General features: G+C 37.1%; 1 protein-coding gene across 1 annotated transcript; it reads left to right on the forward strand.

Annotated features, from left to right (window-relative positions):
* Positions 1-194: 194 nt before the first annotated feature.
* LOC306870717 (phosphatidate cytidylyltransferase 1-like) lies at positions 195-27,947 on the forward strand. The gene is made up of 14 exons (XM_079418146.1): positions 195-468; positions 16,782-16,930; positions 19,429-19,525; positions 19,857-19,954; positions 20,320-20,459; positions 21,756-21,814; positions 23,199-23,281; positions 23,591-23,678; positions 23,822-23,890; positions 24,303-24,455; positions 24,581-24,700; positions 24,814-24,917; positions 25,928-27,599; positions 27,643-27,947. Exons 1-13 carry the CDS (start codon positions 403-405, stop codon positions 26,061-26,063), a joined length of 1,362 nt encoding a protein of 453 aa, XP_079274272.1. The 5' UTR covers positions 195-402; the 3' UTR covers positions 26,064-27,599; positions 27,643-27,947.

Raw genomic sequence — 27,947 nt, forward strand, 5'->3', positions numbered from 1 at the left:
ATTATATAATTGTTTGTTCCTTATTCATGTAATGGACAATGCTTTGGTAATACTGTGCAAGTCATGCCAATAAACCTCATTTGAATTTGAATTTGAATTTGAGTGAGAGAGAGAGAGAGAGAGAGAGAGAGAGAGAGAGAGAGAGAGAGAGAGAGCGAGAGAGAGAGAGAGAGAGAGAGAGAGAGAGAGAGAGAGAGGGGTTGGTCTCTCACTTAACTAACAAAACAGCAGCAGATCCGCGGGCATAAACAAATGCACGCAGACTGTCTGTCCCTCCACCTGCCGCCGGAGACACTTCGATGGTCGCAGTTGGTTAAATTAAACGGATTACCTTGAACCCCGCTCTGCTTTATTTTAAAGTGGACGATATCTATGCATTATTTAGACTGAAATAAGCCAAAAATGACGGAGCTGAGACGGCGAGGAGGAGGAGGAGACCCTGACAGCACTGAAAACATCAGTGACAAGGTAATTTATATAGCACACGCTCATTCGAGAGGCTTTATTTCTCTCAGTTGACTGCGAATGACCTTCTAGCTAAGCAGCTAGCGAGCAACCAGTCAGACCGCTTCAGCCTGAGAATATATTACACAAAAACAACTTGTTTAAGGCGATATTAGGATTGTATATGACGACTTTTGTGCTCGGGGTCTGTCCCTTTAATTTATTTCATCTTTAAACTGTCGGTTAACGTTACCTCATGAAGTTGCTGAGCCAAACACACTGCAAAGCCATAGTGTCAGTGTCGCAAAACCTATTGAGCTGCCTACCTAGACAGCATTTTTGGGAGACGCGTCTGGAACGTTCTGAGTATTTTGAATGAGTATCTCATATAGATACGTTTTGTCTAGGTAGGCAGCTCAATATGGTTTGAGACACCCAGCTATCAGAGTCAGGTGGTGTGTGTCATACAGAGCTGTTTTGTCATTTGAATTAGAGTTCAGAAACCAAGTATTTGAGGAAATAGTTCACCCAAAAATGAAAACTGCCATCAATTTATCGCCCTCATGTTGTTCCACACGAGTAAGACTTTCTGCTGTGGAGCACAAAAGAAGTTGGTAGAATGGCATTCTCGGTCTCCATTCATTTTCGTTGGTTCTTTCTGTACACTGAAAGTGAATAGAGACTATCATCAACATTCCTTTTTGTGGAAAAAAATTGACCAGGTTTGGAAGAAGATTAGAGTGAGTTGTGATATTTTTCATTTTGGGGTGAATTATTGCTCATTTGGGGTGAATTATTAGGGTGAATTATTGCTCTTTCAGCATTCAGTTAGGCCTATATATCAGAGAAATTTAACATTATCCTGCTATAAGCATTTTATTATGGCAACCCTTTCAAATAATATTCATTTATTGTGAAACATATTGTGTGCCACTGAACTTGTTACAGTACATTGTGACATGACTAGAGCTCCAGAGTGTTTTTGCAGTATAGTAAACTCATCATTAGGCACATCTTGAGCGGAAAAAAACAATTCAGTTTTATAAGTACAGTGGTGTGAAAAAGTGTTGGCCCCCTTCCTGATTTTTTTTATTTTTTTGCATGTTTGTCACACTTTAATGTTTCAGATCATCAAACAAATTTAAATATTAATCAAAATTAACACAAGTAAACACAACATGCAGTTTTTGAATGAAGTTTTTTATTATGAAGGGAAAACAAAATCCAAACCCACATGGCCCTGTGTGAAAAAGTGCTTGCCCCCTAAATCTAATAACTGGTTGGGGCACCCTTAGCAGCAACAACTGCAATGAAGCGTTTGCGATAACTTGCAATGAGTCTGTTACAGCGCTGTGGAGGAATTTTGGCCCACTCATCTTGGCAGAATTGTTGGAATTCAGCCACATTGGAGGGTTTTCGAGCATGAAACGCCTTTTTAAGGTCATGCCACAGCATCTCAATAGGATTCAGGTCAGGACTTTGACTAGGCCACTCCAAAGTCTTCAGTTTGTTTTTCTTCAGCCATTCAGAGGTGGATTTGCTGGTGTGTTTTGGATCATTGTCCTGCTGCAGAACCCAAGTTCGCTTCAGCTTGAGGTCACGAACAGATGGCCAGACATTGTCCTTCAGGATTTTTTGGTAGACAGCTGAATTCATGGTTGCATTTATCACAACAAGTCTTCCAGGTCCTGAAGCAGCAAAACAGCCCCAGACCATCACACTACCACCACCATATTTGACTGTTGGTATGATGTTCTTTTTCTGAAATGCTGTGTTACTTTTACGCCAGATGTAATGGGACACACACCTTCCAAAAAGTTCAACTTTTGTCTCGTCAGTCCACAGTATTTTCCCAAAAGTCTTGGGGATCATCAAGATGTTTTCTGGCAAAACTGAGACGAGCCTGTATGTTCTTTTTGCTCAGCAGCGGTTTTCGTCTTGGAACTCTGCCATGCAGGCCATTTTTGCCCAGTCTCTTTCTTATGGTGGAGTCATGAACACTGACCTTAACTGAGGCAAGTGAGGCCTGCAGTTCTTTAGATGTTGTTGTGGGGTCTTTTGTGACCTCTTGGATGAGTCATTGCTGCGCTCTTGGGGTAATTTTGGTCGGCCGGCCACTGCTGGGAAGGTTCACCACTGTTCCATGTTTTCGCCATTTGTGGATAATGGCTCTCACTGTGGTTCGCTGGAGTCCCAAAGCTTTAGAAATGGCTTTATAACCTTTTCCAGACTGATAGATCTCAATTACTTTCTTTCTCATTTGTTCCTGAATTTCTTTAGATCTCAACATGTGTAGCTTTTGAGGATCTTTTGGTCTACTTCACTTTGTCGTCTTCTTATTCATTTTTTATTGGTGGCTCAGAATCACCATCTACTGTAGCGATAGATCAGAGACTTGCTGCGTCATAATATTGCTTGCTGCATAATATTAATACTAATAATCTATATTCTATGAATTAACGGAGTTCGTTTTAGAAATTGTATTAAACTATCACTTCCTACTGGATTCAAAATCTCTTTTAACGTTAACTGCTGCTCACCATTCTTTTGAAGTTCATCGATTAGCTTTCTTCTCTCCTCCATATATCCATTACACTGAATAAGTACATGTTCTACAGTTTCTCTGACTTCACACCAATCACACAGTCCTGTTGGATGTTTCCCTATTATGTGCAATGTTGACTTAAGTCCTGTATGTCCTAACCTTAGTCTTGAAAGAACACAATCTTCCTTCCTTCTCCCTCTTGAATACCTTCCTCTACCTACCATTGGTTGTACTGAATGTAGATGCCTGCCTTTTAACTCATTATCCCAAAAAAATTGCCAATTTTTATTTATCCCCTTTTTAATTATTGACTTAAGTTCAGCTTTACTATACAGAATTTGCATATCTATATTTTCCTTTGTCATTACTTGTTTAGCTAATTGATCTGTTTCCTCATTCCCTGCCACTCCTATATGTGCCGGAACCCACAAGAACTGAACCATCCTATTCATCTGCTGCAACATATATAATAACTGCAGGATCTCCAAAACAATATCTTGTCTAGTTTCAGACTGTTGAGCTTCCAGGCATAATAAAGCTGAACTTGAATCTGAGCATACTAATGTTTTGTTTATCCCTGTTTCATATATTTATTCATTGCTATCAAAATTGCTAGCAACTCTCCTGTAAACACTGACACATGATTTGATATTCTTTTCCCTCCTGACACTTTCAACCTTGGAATAACATACGCTACTCCCACCTGACCATTCTGTGGATTCTTAGATGCATCTGTAAAAACGTGAACATACTGTTCATAATTAATCCCAATATATTGTTTTGTGAATTCTGCCTCTAGTAACTGCTGATCTTTATATTGTCTTGCTTCCAATAAGAATAAATAAATTTTTGGTTGTGGTAAAATCCATAAAGGTATCGTTGGTAAAATCACCGTTGGAATAACTCTGTACTCATTTAGTTCCATCTCCCGTACTAACTCTTCAATGATCAATGATCCATCCAAAACTATTAACTTTCCTTTTTCCATGCTCCCAACAAGTCTCAAGTAAACCTTTTATTGGATGATTATCCTGTTGGCCTTTTAAGCTTGCCCAATACGTCAATATCAGTTGTTTCCTCCTTAAGTGAACCGGCATTTCCCCCATCTCCACCTGTAACGCTGGAACTGGGGAGGAAGGATAAGCTCCACAACAAATTCTCAAAGCTTGTGATTGAATTTTTTCTAATTTTCCTAACTGTGACTTAGCTGCTGAACCATATACCATACATCCATAGTCTAGTATTGCTCTAATCATTGTTGAATAAATAGTTTTTAATGCCAATCTGTCAGCTCCCCACTCGCGTCCAGTAAACACCTCATTACATTCAAAATATTTTTAAATTTTTCCTCCATCTTACTTATGTGATTATTCCATGTAACCTTTGCATCATACCACATACCTAGAAACCTTATCACTTTAACTTGTTCTAACTCTTTGTTATATAATTTTAGCTTTAAAAATATACTTTTATTTGTAAAGAAAATATATTTAGTTTTATCTACAGAAAATTTAAACCCCATTTATAAGACCATTTTTCAATATTTATTAAAACTGTTTGCATTTTATTAACAATATACTCAACATTCCTACCTCTAAGCCACAAAGCTCCATCATCTGCAAACAAAGATTTATTTATATTTTCCCCTGTTGTCGCAAATATATCATTAATCATAATTATAAATAACAAGGGACTTATGACACTACTTCCTTGCGGAGTACCCTTCTCAATATTTCCCTTCCTCGAAATATAATCTCCAACCTTTACTTTAATATTTCTTTCAATTAAAAACTCTTTAATCCAATTATATATTCTTCCACCTATTCCTATTTGATCTAATTTGATTAGCAAACCTTCTTTCCATAACATATCATAAGCTTTCTCAACATCGAAGAAAACTGCTATTATTGTTTCTTTATTGATCAAAGCTTTCCTAATATCTGATTCTAATTTGATAATTGAATCCTATGTTCCTCTTCCACATCTAAAACCACTTTGATATGGAGAGAAGTTATTTTTCTCCATATTATACATCAATCGGTCCGTAATAATTTTTTCCATTAATTTACATAAATGTGAAGTTAGGTTATCTGAGCTATTAACTTCTGAAAATTCTTTCCTGAACATTTCTCCTTTTTCTTTATCACTTACTGCGATTTCTTCCCCAATATTTAACCGCTTTCCTGTAGCTCAAATAGTAGAGCATGGCACTAGCAACGCTAAGATCATGGGTTCGATTCCCAGGGAAAGCAAGAGCTGATAAAAATGTATAAACTGTAACTTGAATGCAATGTAAGTCGCTTTGGATAGAAGCGTCTGCTAAATGCATAAATGTAAATGTAAATTTAACACTGGATAATTATATTCCCTCCTAATTCCACTCATCTTTTTAATCATACTCCACACTTCCTCAACTGGAGTATTTTTCCCAATTTCTTCACAAAACATTCTCCAATACTCTTTCTTCTCTTCCTTTATTATTTTCCTAGTTTCTGCCTGTGTTTTCTTATATATCATCATATTTTGCCAGTTGTGAGTCCTCTTCAGTTTTTTGAATGCCTTCCTTTTACTTCTAACTGCTATTGAACAGTTCTCATTCCACCATGGAACTATTTTTCCCACTCTCTTTCCTGTACTTTTTGGAATGCATTCACTTGCTCCATTATGAGTTGCTGACACTACCTCTGTATATATCCTCTCAATTCCTATATCTTCATTCACCTTTATCAGTTGCAATCCTTCCTCACACAAGATTTTTAATTTTTCAGATTTCAGCTTTCTCAAACTTCCACTTTCCTATATTTCCTTGATTAACATTTCTTACCACATTATTTACAATAGAACTAATTATAGGAAAATGATCACTCCCAATTGTACAATTCCTTAAAACCTCCCAATTTATTATTCCACCCAGCGAATCTGAAACAAATGTTAGATCTATTGCAGATTCCCTACCTGTATTTACATCCAAACACGTGTAACTTCCATCATTTATGCAAACCAAGTTTTTCCTTTCTATCATCTCTTCAATAATTAATCAATTTGTATCTGTTGATAATCCACCCCATAAAGTATTATGAGCATTAAAATCACCGCACCATATTACTCTTTCTCCACGTAATCCTTTTATTTCTTCCATATTATTTTGTGCCAGTCTTTTACACGGATTATGAAAGTTTATTATGACAAAATTCTTCAATCCAGACCATATTTCTACAACTATATACTCCATAGTCACCCCTTTCTCCAAAACTCTATAAGGCATTCCTTCTTTTATAAACGTAACACAACCTCCACCTTTACCATCTTCCCTATCTCTTCTCACACTTACATACCCCTTTAACACAAAATCTAACCTAGAATTTAGCCATGACTCTTGTATACATATAACCTCTGGCTTTTCCTTCATTTGACTAATATATCTTTTAAACTATTGACAATTTGCACAAAGGCTTCCAGCATTCCATTGTAAGACAATTAACATAAACCTGCTATCCAACCCATACCTCCTGAGTCCTGGCTTTACTGAGACTCTGTATTGAGACTCTTCCTAATGTCTTCACACTTCAAACCCTTCATCTCTAGAAATCTTTCTGCTGCCTTGATAATTATTTGTATCTTTTCTGTTCTTCTTTCTGTTTGGGCAGTATAGTTAATTACCTCGACCATAAAAAGCACAAAATCTTTTTTATTTACCATCATTGTATCTTCTGTTATTCCTCCCTCTCCATTTTTTCCTATGTCTTCACTTCTCTTTTCATACACCATTCTTTCTGTCCCACTTGGCTTATTCCTAGCGCTTACTACCTTCACTTTTTTTACTTTCTCCTGTTGTACCTCTACTGCCCTTTTCCTCACCTCACAGCCACCATATGCTGCATTATGCCTTCCTCCACAATTGCAACATTTCAAACCAACTCCTTCATCACACTTCCAAAATTCATGCTCCCCTCCACATCGTGCACACCTCATTTTAGCTTTACATACTGACACGGTATGCCCATACCTCTGGCAATTATAACACCTCAACGGAGGGGCTATATATTACCTTATCGGGTAGCTGATAAAACCCATCTTAATCCGATCTGGCAATTCTTTCCCTTCAAACTTTAGACGCACTGACAAACTATCTACTCTTTTTCCTTCTCTATTCATCTTTAAACGGACTGCATCAATGACCTTTCCTCCATCTAGATTCTTTTTTAATTCCTCCATATTAACTCCTACCGGAACTCCACTTATCACACCAAACACCCTCGACGTCTGTCCTACCATCTTAAAGCTCATCACCGACTGCTTTCCCACTGTTTTTAGTTTAATAGCTTTGTTTTTCTGCTCTTCATTCATGCATGCTATCATTAAAGCACCATCTTGTAGCGCTTTTGCAAATGCTATCTCGCCTACAAATTTCCTCAATTAGTTTGTAAACGCCAACGGATTTACTCCTGAAACTCCTACAGCTTCTTTAAATTTTAATATTACCCTAAATTCATTTATGACCTTATTTGTTCCATCCCCTTCTTCCTCACTAGCTACCAAACTACTTTCTGATCCTTACCTTTTTCACACAGGGCCATGTGGGTTTGGATTTAGTTTTCCCTTCATAAAAAAAACCCCTTCATTTAAAAACTGCATGTTGTGTTTACTTGTGTTATCTTTGATTTAATATTTAAATTTGTTTGATGACCTGAAACATTAAAGTGTGACAAACATGCAAAACAAAATAAAAAAAATCAGCAAGGGGGCCAACACTTTTTCACACCACTGTATATGTTCGTTATATTGGGAAATATTTATTTAAGAGCTGAAAGATAAGTTTTGGGTCAGCTCTGTGTCAGTGAAGTGTATTATTAGTCATTATAAGGAAGAAATGATTGAAAGAAGGTGCTTTAGTTCAAATGGTGAAAGTGTTCAATGTCAGCGTTTTGCTATCTGTAATCAATTATTTTGTTTTTATGAATACTCTAGACACATGTGCTTTGATTTTAGAATGTCTAACGTAACAGAATCTGTTTACAAATCCTGTATATATAGTGTATCTGTATCTGATTGAATAGAGCCATACAGTTTTCTTTGGAAATGATGTAGTGTTGTTGAGAGCTGAGCGTTGGCGTAGATCACATGTGACAACAAATCACTTGGCCACAGTATGGAAACGTTGAGGGGAGTATACAGCGGGCATCTTGAAAATCGATCATTTGAACTCATGACTCCGTAATTACAAATGTTGTAGTCACACACAAGGCTTTTGAAGGAGATCTGTGCATGAAGGCTGTCTTGTCTTTGCACTTTTGAACTGTGTTATGAGGACCATAGAGCTGTCATATGTTGTTTCTCCTGGAAAAGTTCCCTACAAGTAAAATTAGGGGACCAGCATTTGACAGCAGAGCCAAGAGCATCTTGGGTCTTAACCCCAAAACTTGACATAAACCAGATTGGTGGCATAATTAAGTAAAATAGTATATTTTAAAAAGAATAATTTTAATAATTTATTTTTTATATATATATATATATATATATATATATATATATATATATATATATATATATATATATATATATATATATATATATATATATATATATATATATATATATATATATATATATATATTATTTAAAAATAAATAAATAATATGAATAAAATTAAATATAATACATATATGAATAAAATAAAAAATATAATAATAATATAACAATGAATAAAATGATTAATGACCATATTAAAAAAATACAATTATTATTTTACTTAAAAATAATATTCCACATAAATCTTAAAATGATGTGACCAAGACTGCTGACTCAAGCATATTCAGCATTGGTTATGTAGAAATACTTTTGCTTATTCACAGATAATTCTGTATCTGGTTTGTTCTTTTAATGAAAATAAATGTGGCAAATTTAGTCAAAAAAAAACGCTAAGGCTCAGAAGGAACATTGTGTTTTTGTCCTGGAGACCACTGACCTTAAAAGACTATGATGTCTCAGGGCAGAGCTTTGACTGTTCATCTAGAGCCCCTCAGCCAGTTCTCTCAAGGTCAGTCTCTCCATCACTTATAGTAACAAGCAGTATTTACAGCCCTGCACTCTCACTGATGATTGAGGTTATCTACAGAGCTCAGTTTTGTGGTTTTCAGTTAATAACTTTTCTTTTCCTCTCATTGAGAGAAGCATCATTAGCCTCAGTCTCTCTGGGCTTTCGTGTGGTTCTCTGCTCAATGTACTACCTCAGCAGTCTTTGGAGTTCAGTGGACCATCATAACCTCTGCGCAGAACGTCCTGCTGCCTGGCCTCAGAGATGGATTCGCTCTCTTCCCCTGGTCATGGCCTACTTCTGCAATTTACCACAGAAAGCTGGTTACTCAGCACCTATTATAATCACAAACTTTCTGTGATTTAGAATTACACAATTGGGTTTAGGCCTGGCAGTGTAGATGTGATCATGTTATGTGGACATTTTTTGTTATTTTGTGTCATTGATATTATTAAAAAATACTAATACTAATTGCTAGCTGATCAACTAGTTTTGCTGGTAAAATCTCCTGCAGGAAATTTCTACTTAGAGGTCGACCGATTTATCAGCCAGCCGATTAATCGGGCCGATTTTTTGACATTTTTTTAATTAATCGGCATTGGCCGATTGTGCTGCAAATTAGGTTGATTTATAGGCAGGTGCATCTGCGGGCAGCTAAGCGTTGTTGTGGAAGACTGTACCAGAGAATCTCTCCTCTCTGAGGCTGCGTGAGATGGAGTAACTCACACTTTGCCAATATCACACCAAGCATATGAAACTAAACACTAGTGATCTGTTTACAGGGACAAGTTATGCGTCAAAAGATTACAAAAATACCATAGGTTCCAATGCACCGCAAGCTTATAAATGACCTAAAATACGACTTTAATATCTATTGTCCATATATTGTATATATTGCTTTTCATAGCAGCAGTAATTATTATTTGTCCTTTTGGAACCCTTTATAAAAGTTTGAGTCTTTGTTCTGCTAAAGGAGAGAACAAGCGCTCCCGTGGAATGCGGGAGAAGAACGGGAGGTCAGGAAGTCAATTTGGGCGTGCATCTGCAGAGTTTCAACATTCGGACTTCTTCTCGTGAAACAGTCTTCCCTTGTTGATAGCATCATTGAATTCTGCATTGGTCAGGAGATTCCGGGAGGGTCCGTCGCTGGAACATTTCCAGATACAAAGGTCTTTGTACTGTTCTTGGTTGAATTATGTTTTAAGTAGGGGTCGACCGATGTGTGTTTTTCAGGGCCGATGCCGATACCGATTATTACAGACCAAGTAGACCGATAACCGATATATTGAACCGATATATATGTCTGGTGTCAAAATGAAAATGAATGTCAAAATTAAGAATAACAAGGGCTCTGACAAAACCGGCCTTCCCTAGTGTTGGTTGCACTTCTTACTCTTGTCTTCCTCCATGCATCCATCTACAATAAGGGTAATGTATAAAGAGAGAGTTAAAAGTGGGGCCACTGTATGCTTCATGATTAAGCCTATGAATACTAAATACTAAAGCTAAACAGCTTGGGGAGATGTAAGTATTTGGCTTCAATAATTTGCATGTTAGAAATGTATGTGTAATAGCATAACCTCTCATAATTCTTCATTAATTATTTTCGGTTGACTAAATCATAACCTACAAGAGGTGACTATTCAATTCATCATCTAATGCACATCAGTTGATTAATTTAAAAAGCGCAATGTATATAATGTGTAAGTAATTTAATTGTCTTCATAGCTCCATTGTAGAAGTTGTGAAGAAGACCGCAACTATTTTAATGAAACTATAACACTAATAGCTTGTTATAGGCTCACTTGGTTCAATAGATAATTGAAATGTCCCAATTTCCGTCATCCTAATCTTGGCCTATGTGACAGTATCTTAGTCTTGGCCTATGTGACAGTATCTTAGTCTTGGCCTATGTGACAGTATCTTAATCTTGGCCTATGTGACAGTATCTTAGTCTTGGCCCATGTGACAGTATCTTAGTCTTGGCCTATGTGACAGTAATTTCCATTAGTTTTCATTTACAGAGCAGTGCAAATGAAGGCATAAAACATTAATTTAATTTATCTTTTAATCAAATGAGAGTTGAACTCTATTTTTTGGCAAACAAATGTGTTTACTATTAAAATTAAAACATGGAAGAAATAGCGTATTGTGTGATTGTTCTTTTAAACAAAAGTTGTAATAATTGTAGTATTAGTAAATAAACCGAACGTTTATTTTGACGGGTTGCCATGAGGACCTCTTAAGTTTCTGTAGCCTATTTATGATATGACGATCGTTTTACTCAAACGAAACAGTCAAATGCTCATGAAGTAACTCTCAGAGCAGTTCTGGGGATGATGTTCATATATTTATGTCCTCATTTAGTGACATGGCAGATGCGGAATACACCGCGAGCGTCGCGCACTTCAGTGTGTGTGTGTGTGTGTGTGTGTGTGTGTGTCAAAACCGCACGTCTGTGCCATTCACATATACAGAGACACGCCGAACATGCAGAATTCATATTTAAAGTCTTTTTGCAGCTTAATGTTTACAGATAGTCCATATCATGAGTCGATTTAAGTGTACTGACCTACTTTTGATTAATTCATCCAAACTTTGACTAATTTCGTGACTCCGCGTTATACAGTAAATGCTATTTATATGACTGGATTCCGCGATTCCCCCTGCGTTACCCCCATCTCGGAAACCATAAATAGATAAAATTTAGGTTTTTACAACTTCAGTGTGGTGGATTGTAATTTATTGCAACTTGAGCAACGTCTGCTGCTGCCTTTGAGAGAGAACTGATGCGTGATGAAGCAGCACCAGTTAGCAAGCGCTTTCGGTGTGAGTGCCTTTAGTCTTCCACGTTGATTGGTCGGACTCCTGACTCAACACATCAGATGCGCGGTGGGTGGAGACTGCTCTAGGCCACAGAGTGGTGAGTTCCGACAGGCTGCATCAGAGCCAAATAGCGCGTTTCAAAATTAAATAATTTTATCGGCACATCGGTTTTGAATATGACCGATGCCGATTATCATAAAAATGCTTAATATCGGTGGCAATAATCGGCCAGGTTGATAATCGGTCGACCCCTAGTTTTAAGTGATAAAAAGCCACAGTGAAGTCCTGTTCTGGAATACATCCAGATTTATCCCTCAAATTTCTCCTGGTTTTTAGAGGTCTCCTGAGATAAGGAGATTTAGGGCAGGAAATTGGCCAGCCAGTCAAATGCAGATTGATCATGTATTAACTTTTCTATGACTTGCAGATGCTGGGAGGAGAAGTTCCTTAGGAATGTGCTCGCCTGCAATTATCTTGTGTTTGTGTCCCTTTTCTCCACAAGGCATTACAGTGGGCAAAGATTATAGAAATGCAAAGGCGGTTCACTCCTATATTTATGAATGGGAGAATCTGCAACGCGCAATATGGTGGGATAGTCCCACCTTCTAAATGAAAGAGCCAGTCGTTGATTGGTAAAGTGATTGCGTCACTGCAGCGGCCGTTAGAAGCTCCCGGTTCCCATATAAACCTGAGGCTGGACCAGCTGATGCGCATGCACAGTCATAAGTGTGTTGGAGCTACGCATGTGTGATCTTGCCTGGGTGGTCTGCACAGTGGAGACAGCGTGTGTAAATAGGGTTTCTCTGATTCAGTAAGAGAATAAACCATTTCCACAGCAATGCTTTGTTAACTCTGCAGACCAATGTCGCGGTCCTACTCCACCCCGCTCCGAGCGGGAATCGAACCGCGGTCTCTGGCGTAGGAGGCGGGGTGGAGTAGGACTGCGACACATGCACATTGGCTGGTCTAGTCTGGAAAATAAGCTTTTTAAACGCTATTTCAGCATAAGAAACAACATTCATAGGGCATCTCATTTCAGATTTTGTTGCTGATTTTGAAATATGTAATTTAATTGCGAGTTCAGCGAGCAGTTTTTGAGATTTCAGGATTCCTCCATTCATTTAGATAGAACTTGGTCTTGTTTGAGCTGCCTGGAGGCGTTGCAAATATGGCAGCCGAGTGAACGGACTTTCCTTGAAAGGGACTTTGGTGTGTGTCTGATCTCTTCGCTCATGGCCAGTGCACTCTTAATTAGTTATGAGCAGCAGCAAGCTGTGTAATATGTGTGAACTATTTTATTTTTGTTATAATTATCGCCATTTAACTTATAGCAATGACCAGTGTTTCCCATACATTGATTTATTTGTGGCGGCTCATCACAATATCAATTTCAAAACTGACCGCCACAAATAGATTTTCCAAAAGGCTTATACTTTGTTGAATGAACTGAGCACTGCATGTTTCAAAATTCAAATGCAGTGCAGGTGTTTTTATATGAACATACACTGGTGAGCAACTGTGCTGGTATTTTTCTGCCATAATGCAACAGTGGACTATTTAGCACAGAATACAGTAAGCAACACTGCTGCATCCACTCTCCTCCATTCACTTTTGACATCAGCCATGAGTGTGTCCATTTTGGTATTTGCTGCAACAGTACGAATTCCTGATCAGCCTGTTTTTTTGCCACTGCTGTAAAGCATTTAAGGCGACAGTGAAAACTGGGCCAAGTTGTCATCCCCAGGAAAAAGTCCACAGAGGATATGGTCCTTTACTGACACTTTATTTTCACTCTTGAAGCACTTTAGAGAGGATTTAATAGGCTGCTGAAGTGATGATTTGGCAGGTTTTTTGACATTTCCACTGTTCATTGTTATATGATCTCTGCACGTCCTGTTACAGATACCGGCTCTGCAGGTAGAAACTGAATGAGAGATGCGGTGACTGCTGGCTGCAGTCTTTATGCCTTTGTGTTTTGGTGTGCGCTAGGCCTTTTGGGATGGAGCTGGACTGGGGCTTTTCCCTCTTTCTCTCTCAGGGATTAGTGTAGTCTCATTTATGGAGCAGCTAATCAGCAGGCTAGTCTTCTTATCCGTTCACTTCCAGGACTTTTATAGGCAGTAGGATACATGTGTGGAGCACACAGCTCTCAAGGACACAAACACAGCCATTTCTCTCTCTTCTAAAGGGAATGTCATGGATTTATAGTATTAATTTAATATTAATAAATATATTGAACATTATTATTATTATTATAATAATAATAATAATTAAGTTATTATTATTATTATTAATAAGTTATTATTATTATTATAAAATCATGCATATTATTACATGGGTTCATTTTGTAGACTAATGTAGTTTTATCATGCCAAAAAGTTGAAATTGGATACTTAAAGAAAATCATATGATCTGATGCAAGAAACCTGAACTAGCATTATAAGTGTGCATCATGTGAATGTAAAATATCTTGTTTGAACTGGCTGATTGACTATTAGGTTTTAAGAGCTGTTGTGTCCTATTGACTGTTGAGTGTCATTTAAATTTTGGAAATATATCAGCGCTCATTCATAAACACTGATTCTTTTTCTTGAATGGACTGCAGAATGCTACTAGGCTACCATTTAGTGAAACCCTCAGTCTAATAATAGGTCTACTCATCTGTAGCGTTAGGAAACACTCTCTTCTCATCTGTCTATTATTGTACTGGCAGAGTATGAAGGGGATAATGTTGCAGTGTTTGTTGCCTTCTGTTTCCTTTTCGAAAATAACCATTTAATTGTCACATTGCATAAAATGTAGTTGGACTACACTGATGTAGCTGATAGCTGGAATGAGTGTTGCTCAGATCTGTACATTTCCATGAATGTTTTCTGGGGGCTTGAGTGTGTCCTCATTAAAAAGTTAGCAGAGGGTTTCTTTTACCAGCCTTAATCTGAGGCTTGTTTCAGATATGAGTGACCTCCCTGCTCAACACTTGCTCCCGATTACTTCCTCAGCACAGCTGCTTACAGTCATGGTCCAAAGGCTTTCGTCCATTGGCTAATTTAGGAAATTTTACAATGTTCACCTTGCTCATACATTGCCAAATTTGGTTGTCAGTAAGGGGTTTGAAAGAAACAGCACAAAATCCACAAAATCTATGAATAACAAAGCCAGCGTAGTCTCACAGGAGCCAGACTCTTGCCTGGCATAAAGTCTGTAGCACATTCAGATCTTATTCTGCTCATGAACCACCGACTTTAGTTGGTTTCTGAAATTCATATTTATGCATGTGCCAGACAGTTCAAGCCAAAACAATTTACAGTGCATGGAATATGTGAAATAACCTTTGTTATAGAAGTAGGTAATGTTATTGATTTAGAAAGTTTGTAGGCCGTAGACGAGCATTACGTCTACACAGTATTACATATTAATTTATCAGCATGTAGCTTGTTTGCTGTGGCCTTTTTTTACGTTTTGGTGCTGTAAAACAAGCTGCAGTTAAGATTTGTTTCTTTAGCTTGCAATATTTCGATTTTCGGTCTGAAAGGCAGATCAGCTACTTTGTGAACCGCTCCGTGATCGCAATGGTAGATTGAACAGCATTTAAATCCAGATTACAGATTATGAGACAATTACACATCAGGCTTTCCAGGATGTGGGCTGCTGCTGAAACCACATGTAGAGGCTTACAAACTAGCAATGACCAAGCCAGTAATATTTCCCTATAATGATGTTATCAGTGAACATTATATGTTCACTGATACCAGGCTGGGTATTGACACAGATTTCAATAATAGATTTGATTCTGATTCACAAGCTCTTGATTTAGTTCTGATCTTGATTCAGTGATAAATCAACTAATTTGGATATCTATCCAGTACAGGACATTTGAATTTTTCTTCTCTCTCAACTAATGCTATAAACTGGTGCTTGAAACACTGTTAGAGCGATTACATGAGACATGATACATTTCAGTAAGTAACTCAGTCTTTGTGAACATGTTAGTCATTAAATCATAACCACAAGCTGTTATGATGATATATTGGTTCAACTTTTCCTCTTTTAGTACCCCCCCCCCCCCCCCCCCCCCAACCATCGTGTTGCTGTGTTGTGCTTGCCAACACAACAGTGAAAGATGAGAAAGCAGCCTCTTTTTACCTTGCTTCGAGCAGACAGGTTTCTTCAGTCTACTGTACCGCACCTACTCGGGTGCCGTGTCCTCAAGCCCGATTGATTTTCCTCCGAGGCATTTGTCTAGCATTTGCATGAGTCATGCTGGCTAATATCCTATCCACCGTCGCTCTCTATTACTTTGACTGGTAAATCTGTGATTTCCATGAAGGGCTGCATTTGTAGGGTGATTGCAAAGACTACTAAATTATGACATTGTGAATTGTGCATTTTGTTTTGAGTCTCCGTCCAAGTGTCTGGTGGTTCTCTCACCTAATTCATTGTTTTTCGAAGTGTTTCTTGGAGTGTGTTTGCATAATATTCCAAAAAAAAGAAAGACTGTAGATGGTTCACTCATATTGCTATGAATGGGAGTTGCAACATGCAGAGTGCTGCAGGGATAATGTATTTTTCTAGACAAAAACCATACCACTGATATATCACATAAGGCTATATCACTTCTAGTTCCATCATCCCTTTGCTTCTGGTGATTGTATTTAGGCTTCAAAATTCATAAAAGTTATATTCATTTGTGATGATAATCAAACGTATAAGATGATTAACAAAACGTATATGTTTAGTTTGACAGAGACCAGTTAAAACACCCCTATTTAAAACAAAACACACACCTTAGCAACCGCACAACAATACCAAATTAAAAATTTTTGTCATAAAATGCAATGTAAAATTGTTGTTAAGTGTATATAATTATCGGCCTTGAAATCAGTGCATTAATTATCTAGTTTATTTTTTTCCGTGTGTGTTTACACTCTGCAGGAGGCAGATGGAGATGACAAGTTCGCTTTTCCCGGTGAGGGGGAAGGAGAAATGGAGGGTGACTCCAAAGCGGACACACCAGACGTGCCACCTTCCACAGATAACACTCCACAGTGTCTCAACAAAGCCCTGGAGGGCTTGTCTTCTAGGTGCCCAATGACACTGAGCTCACGAGCAACTCCCCAAACTATTTATGTCAGCATTATGTACCTGTATGGATGTTTTGGCCCCACATTGGCAACTATGAGTCTCTGATGTATCACAAACGGGTTCAACCTGTTTGCGCTGGGAAAATAGGAAACCTGTACACTAATATTCTCTAAAAACAACCCTTTCTGCACATGAAGGATTTTTTAGTAAAATCAGTTCCTTGTAAAAATTGATCTGGTTAATCTTTGAAAACTGACACTTAACCTTACAGCACAGTGTATTGCTCCGCTATTCACTTTTAATTTTGATCAATAAGACAGACTCTAGTGCAGGGGTGGACAAACTTTTTGACTCGAGGGCCACATCATATTTTCCACATTAAGTGAGGGGCCACATAATATGTTTGACAAATGAAGCTTTGATTTATTTTTTTTTTATTCTAAATTGACACTCACTTACTACTGTACTGTATGTGTACTTGTACATACATGGCAGTTCTTTTCTTGTACCATCTCTACCTATTTTTATGAGCACTTTGACACAGATGAGTTGTATTGGTGTACAAGTCTATGTATAAGACACATTTTATCATTTCATTCAGAAATAATGTAAAATAAACTAAACGTTTACAAACATTAGAAAATGTTTTTATATTCCCTACACGCCACAAAAAGTCCTGTAAATTTAGCAGTGTTCAGAATAGAAAAAAGAACGAAAAAATAAGTAAAAAACAAACACAAATTATAGTGGCATTCACCATAAACGTATATTATAAACGCCCAGCCTTAAATATTTAAAGCGAAACTGAAACTAGCGGCGTGGTTGCTGGAATATGCACAATTTAAACTCACTTGCCTTTTCTCATTCATCACCAATCCTGATGAGCACGCTTTGCGCTTGACCTTGATTGCTTTATATAAGTCACCTTGGAAATTACAGCACGTTTCGGATGAAAAAACGCGATTTGTAATCCAGAAAAAACAGTACTATATCCATTTTCATAAAAATGTGTGTGGGAAACAGAAGAAGAAATCATATCTTTGCAACATAAAATGTCAAATTATTTCCATGATTTCCCCACAAAATTACAGTACCATGAGCAGGAGGATAACATTTGTTTTGATACTGGATAGTCTTTTAAGCATTTTTAAAACAGTTCCAATACAAGGCATTTTTCAAAACAAATGAACACTTTCCCATTTTTAAAACATGTAACTTATTTACTATTGTGCCAGTTTTGTAGTGTATATAGCTATTTTGACTTCTTATTTTGTATTCGCTGTGCGGCTTGAACACGGCGTCCATCAAAAAATAGGCTAGACGCCTCTCTTTAGTGAAGCCGCGTGGAGAGCCGCTTCTGAAACTTGCCGCGGATCGACTGGAGTGGGCGCGATCAGCTCCGGTGGCCGCGTCGCAGCGGTGGGATGGTGTAAATCATGGTGTAAATCAGTGGTTATATACTGCACTACAGGCTACAGCGCCATCTATTAGATTTTACTGATATTGCATATTGGAACAACTGCCTCACGGACTGGATGAAAACGCCCGTAGTTTGCCCACCTCTGCAGATTCTTATTTATTTTTAATCCCTCACGGGCCGCCACAGGAGTGATAGCGGGCCGCAGATGGCCCGCGGGCTGTAGTTTGGACACCCCTGCTCTAGTGATATTTGATATGCAGATGAGGTTAGGGGTCGGTCAAAAGGGAAATGGGCCCTCAAAGAGATTAAACAGGATCTTTATTAGCAACAATCCTAATCCTTGTCAATTTTGCTGTTCTGTTGGTGGGATTTGCTGCAGCCTCTTTAAAAGACCACAGAGGCGCTGGTCCAATGACATGCCTGAATGCCGGCGCCTGGCTACCCACCACATTTTGTGATGATGATGCACTTTGTTTCCACTGTCCCTCCCGTTCTCTTTCTTTCCATTGACAAATTCCCTCCCATTCTTTTAAGTGGCTTGCATGAGTTGTGGCACCTGCAAACAGTTTATTACACTGTGGGGCAGAAAACTAAGAATTCACATCTCTCACGGAGCCCCATTACATTTATGGCACCATTGGCATAAATCTATCCCATCAGTTTTGTTCTCCCAAAGTGCAGAATATCATAAATACATCTTGAATGTTCAACACTGAAGCTTAAATCAAACTGAAATCATTATCATTGTTTTGTTATACAGTAGATCATTCTGCTCGAGCTATTTCATTCAGTTAAACACGCCTACGTTTCAACAATGGGGAAATCACTGGGTCATCAGTTAAACATATCACACAGCTTCATTTCCACCTCTTTCACGGGCTTTTAGCACATTTCCAAGTAAACACAAAGGGAAAATGTCATCTATACCCTTAACAGCAGGGATTTGCCAGCACTTATAAGTGTATTTTCTTGTACAACATCTTTAACTGTCTGGACAGGTTTCTTGCAAAACTGTAGTTTTCTTTTTGTCTGCATTCAAATAGATTTATTTTTTATTTTTATTTTTTATCTCAACAGGTGGAAGAACTGGTGGATAAGAGGTATATTGTCAATGACAATGATCATTGGCTTCTTTCTCATCATCTATTTGGGACCCATTATGCTTATATTAGTGGTAAGTGTGAGTACAATCATATATGTACTGTGCAAACACAATTACCAAAACAAACACACTTGACCACTGGCTAGCCAACATTTGTGGTTACTATAGAAAGCATTTACGTAACATTTAATCTGTCCTCCTACAAACCCTTTGGGCCACATACTGACATTTAACTGATTTATAACCCTATCTGACTTGACATAGTATAAAAATACCACTAAAACGCCTACCGTTTTAACTAGATGTTTGACATAAATAGCAAAAATGCTTTTTGAATGTGTTCAGCTCTTACAACATACTTTTTTTATTACAGCTTACTTTTTTGTAATCTTTTTTTATATAGGTTATGGGTATTCAGATCAAGTGTTTTCATGAAATTATAACCATTGGCTACAGAGTTTACCATTCCTATGATCTACCATGGTTTAGGACTCTTAGCTGGTAAGTGAAATGCTGTCTAAGTACCATTTAAAGCTTTCCTTTCACCCCTTATCTCTCCACCCTTCCCCCTACACTCTGATTCATGTACTTTACATTCATGTACACACACTCAACTGCAAACAAACACACACCCACTCTCTCACATTTTACCAGTTACCTTTTGTCATAGATAAAGTAGTGATTAACTGGACTTGAGCAAAGTGCACTTCCATGTTGGAACCTAGAATAAAGTAAACCCCTCCTGCAGGCTTTGTCCAAACAAAACAAGATGACAACCAAGCAACTGAAAGGGGCCATGTATTGTTTCCATCAAATACATTTCTATCCCTCAAATCGTCTTGACACAAATGCACCTTATATTTCAGGTACTTCTTGATTTGTGTGAACTACTTCTTTTATGGTGAGACAGTGGCTGATTATTTTGGCGCACTCGTCCAAAGGGAGGAACCTTTGCAGTTCCTTGTGCGTTATCATCGGTTTATTTCTTTTGCAGTATATTTAGCAGGTGAGTGTAACTGACAACTCGCATTAAACACTCCACTGAAACTTTTATGACTCTAGGACCTATGTCAAAAGCCCTCAGTGCACACTTAGCTTTATAGCATAGTTTATATATTGTTTATAGATCTTATATATATATCGAATGGTATTCAAGTTGATTGTATGCTTGGTCACTTTGACGTATGCTTTTATGCTTTAATTATATAAATATGCTGTTGCTCTGTGCCAATAAGCTATTCACCTGCAGCTATGCTACTGTTGAAAGGTTTTTTTATTTAGCAAGCACACATACCTTGACCAAAAGTGACAGTAAAGACATTCATAATGTTACAAATAATTTCTATTTCAAATACTGTTCTTCTGAACATTTTCATCAATTCTGAAAAAAAAAAAATTCCACAAAAGTATGAAGATACAGAACCATTTTTAACTGTGATAATAAGAAGAAACATTTCTCGAGCTCCAAATCAGCATATTAGAATGATTTCTGAAGAATCATGCAACACTGAATACTGGAGTAAACAGCTTAGCTATTTTCAATTAAAATATATTTTGGCAATATTCATTTTAATAATATTCCGCAACTGATTTACTGTATTTTTAATCTAAGAAATGCAGCCTTGGTGATCATAAGGCACTTCTTTCAGAAACATTCAAAAATCTTACCAACCCCAGACTTTTGAATGGTAGCATAGATATAGCACAACCTTGAGTGTCAAAAATGTTTAGCGTGAAAATCTGAATAAACAAAATAAACATGAATTTCAGAATGTTTTAATATTTGATGTGTTGCCCTTTTGCTTTAATGACAGCATCACTCAAACTGCATGAACTCCACAAATTTGTATCAAACATCATGAGTTCGGACCAGCTCATGGCCATGACAAAGACGCTGCTGCGAAAGTAGATGTACAGTAGATGTGTGTTCATGTGCCTCTGTTATGGCCATAAATGCACAGCATGCTGGCAGCTGTTGCAGATCTTTCCCTCTGCGCTCATTTCATCTCACTAAAACTTGCTCTCTCTCCAGTCATCTTAATGGTCATTATCATCATCACATATAAATCAGAATATACCGTATAAGACATAACCCCGTGCGTTTGCTCTAGAATTTTGTTTCTAGAATGTACAAAAACAAAATATCCTATAATGATGTGTGCTGCTGTCATAACAGTGATATGAAAGATTTCCAAAATCCATTTCTTTAAATGGAAATCAGAATGATACAGTAAACAGTGATAAGGTTTATAATTTCTTCTGTATTGTAGGAAATTAACCGCATGTTATTTGCTTTTTACAGGTTTCTGCATGTTTGTACTGAGTTTAGTGAAGAAACAGTACCGCCTGCAGTTTTATATGGTGTGTATCAGTCATTTATATGTCAGCCAGAACTAAACTGTCCATTTCATTCACAGTCATGTGCAATATCATGTGTTGGACCTTTGGATACTCAATAGTCCCATGTCATAATATGTCATATTATCATTTTTAATGTTATATTTCTGTATAGAGAGTTCACATTTAGATGCACTGTTCATTGTGAAAGTATTGCAAATAATGTTTAAATGAGTCATTGCATGGCATATATTTACAGTGTATGCAAGGCAGCACTTTAATTCTTTTTATTCTGGTCTAGTGCTGAAATGTGGGTTTTCATGACCCTTTAGCATACAGACTTGATTCAGATTTTGCAGTGTAGATAATTTTAGGATTATGTGTATATTATATGTAGAGAATTTTAGTTTTGGTATCCTTTTTTAAATTATACACAACAATGTTCACACGTTCAAGGTCAGTACAATTTTTCAATGTTTTTGAAAGTCTCGTATGCTCACCAAAGCTGCATTCATTTGATCATTAATTTGAATAATATTTTGAAATATCATTACAATAAAAAAAATCAGTTTTCTATTTTAAAATAAAATGTATTCCTGTGATGATGACAAAGCTGAAAACAGTCATAACTGCTTAATATTTTTGTTGAATCAGTGATACATTTTTCAGAGTTCTTTTTTTTCAAAAGAAGTGCATATAAATTTGAAATAGATATAATTAGTAACTTATTAAATATCAGTACTGTCACTTTTAATCAATTTAATGCATCTTTGCTAAAGAAAAGTTCTAATTTTAGAATTTTCACCATTCAAAATGTAATGGAAATGGTGATGCCCACAATTAGTGTCTGATTCTGCTTTTTAGTGGCCCAACCCTTAAAACCTCAATTTAAGCTGCTGCCTTGCTAGCACTGATATTTCCTTCAAGACATGCAAACTTAGTCTTGATGTAAATTTTTGGTTATTTATTAACCAGAAACCTGAGTGTTGAGCTGTTGGGTTGAGTCCAGCTACAGTTGTACAGAATCTCTAATAATAGCCTCGAACTGCGACTTACTTTACTTCAACCTTTGATGTCAGCTAAATGTGATTTTCTTTGTGAGTGTGGTCACACCCATTCCACATGAACTGAACATGAAAACTGACAAATTAAACATTGCTTGAGCATTTAGTAGTCAAACATTTAGAATGTTTATGTCTATTTGTGCTTAATTTTATAGTCTTAGTACAGACTTCTGAATTAACATTAGAGAAAAACAATTATTGTTTGGATATGTGCCATAACACGCTTTGCATTATCATTGAGTGAGCGGATAACATTTCAACCGTTCACTCTGTGTTTGTGTGTGTCTGTGTGGATGGCCATTGTATGTGTGTGTGTGTGTGTTTGTTTGTGCTTGCCATTCCAGTTTGCTTGGACCCATGTGACCTTGTTGATTGTGGTGACTCAGTCACATCTGGTTATTCAGAACCTGTTTGAGGGAATGATCTGGTAAGCCCACCTGACCTGACAGACCTGTCTGAGGTTTCGCCTCACTCCTACTTGAGTTTCTCAAGCTGCATTCCTGTGTTTCCTGATGCTCCACTTGATAACTTGTTACTCAAGGGAGAGCAGAAACGCTCATTTTTTTTGTTAACTTTATTAAAAATGTACATTCTAATTCTTTAAAATAATTCACTGACGTAAATGAAACAAATTGAAACTTTCTTCTCTCCCGTTTTTCTTTGTATTGTTGTTCACTGCAATTTCTTCTCTCCTACAGTATGTGTTTGTAAAATAAAACTGTAATTTGTTCTCTAGGTTTATTGTTCCTATCTCTATTGTGATCTGTAATGACATCATGGCCTACCTATTTGGCTTCTTTTTTGGAAGAACTCCACTGATTAAGGTGAACCTTTCCTCACAGCACTAAACATTTCTGATAAACATTCTCCATCCCTCCGTTTTCTGAACTGATGAGTAAATTTCCATAATTGAATGCATTGTGCATGAAAATGATCTTATCTCAAACCTCTTTGCTCTCTTTTCCAGCTCTCCCCAAAGAAGACCTGGGAAGGATTCATTGGGGGATTCTTTGCAACAGTGGTCTTCAGCTTCTTTGTAAGTCACCATTAGACCTTTGAGGATCTTTTTCCTTTTCTTTTCAGGATTTCTAAACGGCCTAAAATGTGTGGCTTTTGGCATTCTCTACGCGGTCTCCATACATTATATGTACATGTACTTGCATTGCTTTGCAGACCGTTCTCTGTAGATTCCACTTTGTCATACACCTTGATTGGTTGATTATATACAATGCCTGCACGCTATTGGTCAAACTACATTTCAGTCCTTACCTTCAGCATGTATGAAAACAATGTGAAAACATAGCCATTTTAGGCAATTTAGAAATCCTACCCAGGACATGTTGTATGCTCACCCTACCTTCAAGCAACACCATCAACCGTTATATTACCCCATAACCCTCATGGTATTGTGTGACAACTAAAACCTTAATGTCTCCCTCCTGTTCCAGTTTGCGTACCTGCTATCCCAGTACCAGTACTTTGTTTGTCCAGTGGAATACAACAGTGAGACAAACCGCTTTGCAGTGGAGTGTGAGCCATCGAATCTCTTCATGATACAGGAATACACACTTCCTGCAGTGGTGCAGAATGCAGTTAGATGGGTGAGTACAGGACCGAAACTACATGCCTAATAAAGCTCTGCTTAATATATAATAATTGAGAGGTTTGTTTTTTAACAAGGTAGTATTGGCTGATAATGATGCCTATGTCTTTCTTGTGTCTGCAGAAAACGGTGAATCTTTACCCATTTCAGATCCACAGTATTGCGCTCTCTACGTTCGGCTCTCTGATCGGACCATTTGGTGGATTCTTTGCCAGTGGCTTCAAACGAGCTTTCAAGATTAAAGTTGGTTCACTTTCAGCAGAAGTCACACATAAACCCTTGAATTTGTATTTTACGGTCTTTATGCGCTTGGAGTGACCTTTACACTGTGAGCTTATGATTTTGTTATTTTGTAGGATTTTGCGGACACCATTCCTGGTCATGGTGGAATAATGGATCGTTTTGACTGTCAGTATCTGATGGCAACGTTCGTTCATGTTTACATAGCAAGTTTTATCAGGTGAGGAAGTTAGGTGACCTCAACTTATTTGGTTACACTTCATCCTTTCTAAAAGTCATTGCACACCGAGTCTGAAATTTTCGCACATAAAAAATAAATACAACCTCACGTTGTGTCAATCACATTTACACACTGCCTCCGAAACTTTTGTCCGTTATAAAAAAATTCAGATCAGGATCGATTTTCTGCGTTTTCGCATCCGTAGAATGCATGGAGGAAAGGATGGCGAATACAAAAAAACTGAAAAATGCACACGAAAATTATGCACTCAGTGTGCAATGACCTTAAAGAATATTACCAATCAAAATCCATAAAATAGATGCTACTGAAAGTATAAAGAAAAAATAATTATTTCAATTAGAATTAGACACATGATCCAAAATGCAAAATGAGTGTAAACATGGGCTTTGGCCAATAAATAAATTAGATTTACTCATCAGTGAGGCTGTTAATTTATAATTCCCTTCAACATAATACATGGTTTATGTCAAACTATGACAGCTAGTCTGACCCTTCCTAATTTAGGTGTCACAAGCGAGATCATTCAAATCAAGGAAATCTACTGAGACTTGTGCATCTTCATATTTTATTTTATTTTATTTATATTATTTTTGTCTGTTGTACAGCTTCAGTATATATTGTATAATTTTACATGAACTAGTTTCTATTTTATTCTATTTACTATTAACATCATATTATTTGATAGTTTACTGTATGTTGTTATTATATTATTTTTCTTATGTCCATTGTTGGGCTTGTTGTTGCACTATGGAATGAGGAAATGTTAGAGCAGGTCACCTTCTATATATTATTTCAAAAAAGCATAAAAGGTTTAAATTCAAAAACAGATGTTTTCACTTCTGATACATTGCAAAAATAACTATTATTTAGCATTTTGATTTCAACATCAGAACTTCCATGTTTGGTATTCCTGTAATCCCAGAGATGTGCACACAGGAATCATGTTTGACTAAATTTTTTGTCATTTTTTTTCTTCTTCTTTTCCCCAGGGGGCCGAACCCCAGTAAGGTTTTACAGCAGTTGCTTGTCCTGCAACCAGAGCAGCAACTCGGCATCTTCAATATGCTGCGCAACCACTTACAAGAAACGGGCATGCTGCCCCCTGCTGTGGAGGAAGCCCAATGACAGACGTCTCCAGCTCATGTCCTGTTGAACTCAGTAAGCATTCACCCATGACTGTGATGGCACGAGATCCCGTTCAGTGAGAGAGAGTGACTCCCGCCACAAACCAAACCCTCACTTTTAACCCATTAGAAACTTACCAAATGAAGGAGGGATAATGACCATAAGGGGGCAACACCGTTCTCTTAACATCAGAGGTCTTCCAATCAACAACCATGCAAAATAAAAGATTCAAGCACATGGCAAGTGAATGTATAGCACTACAGGAAGGGGGCTTCAGCGGAGAGACGTCATTGATTTTGTGATTCTGGCCTGGTTTGCAAAATCAATAACCCATGGTGGTGACTTTAGGTTTTTGAGATGCCATAATTCTCATAGTTAACATTTAAATGTGAGCTTCATTTATAACAGGGGTCCTAAACTCAAAGCATTACAAAACAGTGAGTCTAAAACAGAAGCATGTCTGTAAGTCCTACTGTGTTTCTGCTTAAAATAGCCATGTTCTCTTTCCCATTACTCAGTGTGTGTGTGAGTGCTAAATTAACTCACGTGTGTGTACATATATGTATTATTGCACATAAATATTATACACTAGATCATATATAGAGAGAGATTATATGTTTATTAATATAATATATAAGGCTTAACAAATTCTATAAAATAGTAAGTTATGAAAATGATATGCAAAAAGACCTAGACTGGTCTTATTTTCTTAAATCGAGCATGACTAAACCTCTCTAGGGGTGGAGAATAACTTGAGCGGGTTGTTTTCGGGGGAGAAACAGCCTTTTTGAGAAGGTGATTTGCTGTGTTCCCCTCTGTGACATTGGTTTTAGTTGCACTGTAACTACACGAGTCGCAAGATTCAATTAGCTTTTCAGGTTTTAATATCAAAAAACACTGGTGCTTCGAATAGATATCCAATATTTGAAAACATTTAATGTGCTTTTTTTATTCTTTAATTTTTATAGTATCCTTCCTAAAATATTGTTGTTAGCTGCTCTTTTTATTTTAATTTGTTGAAATCTTTCTTTATCAAACGTGTGTACCAAAGCACTGTCAATTTTGCTGTGAAAAAACAACTAAATATCACACTGCAATTAACATTGTCAAATGCTACAATCTTACAGTAGAGAACAATCCTGTAACAGATTGAAAAAATTTGATATTTATTTAGACACATGAACAAAGTAACATTACTACGGGTTATCACTTTTTTAGGCTTTTAGTTAAAAGAAGTGGATTTGTAATAGCCTGTGACCTTCCCCCTAATTACACATCGGGACTCAGTCGTGTAGATTGGGACCAGTTGTCAATAGATGTATTGTAAAACCTAAAAAAATCAAACAAAAGCAAGTGTGACCCCTTACCTTATTCATTCCTGTCTGCAGTAGGTTTACATGTTCCTTTCCTTCACATCTGCTGTCCAGTAAATGCAGTCATGTGAGAAAGTTGTGTTTGTAGTAATATGAATCCAATCAGACCAAAAAGAGAATGCACCTCCTGTTGACTATAGCTTATTTTGTGGATGTCACAATTGTATTAGCAATTTAGTTTTTTGAGAGCTGCTGTACAATTGAAGTTATAATGTTACCCAACATATAATATTGTGCAAGGTTATACTGTTAAGAAGTTTAGCTGAAAATAGGTTTCAAATTACTTGCTCATCATGGTTTATTCGTTGTTTTAAAAAAATGGGAACCTTTATTTATGTCTGTTTGATTTTCAGATTTCTTTTCTAAATAAAGTTTTCAGTAGTAAATATTTACCAGACGACAAAGAAAGTAATGGGCAATACTGGGGAAAAAAGTATAAATTATTATTATTATTGTTGTTGTTATTGCAATGCTACACTTGGTGAATAAACTTCACTTTTGACTTACTCTC

Source organism: Barbus barbus, assembly GCF_936440315.1.
Source record: "Barbus barbus genome assembly, chromosome: 6".
Classification (NCBI taxonomy): domain Eukaryota; kingdom Metazoa; phylum Chordata; class Actinopteri; order Cypriniformes; family Cyprinidae; genus Barbus; species Barbus barbus.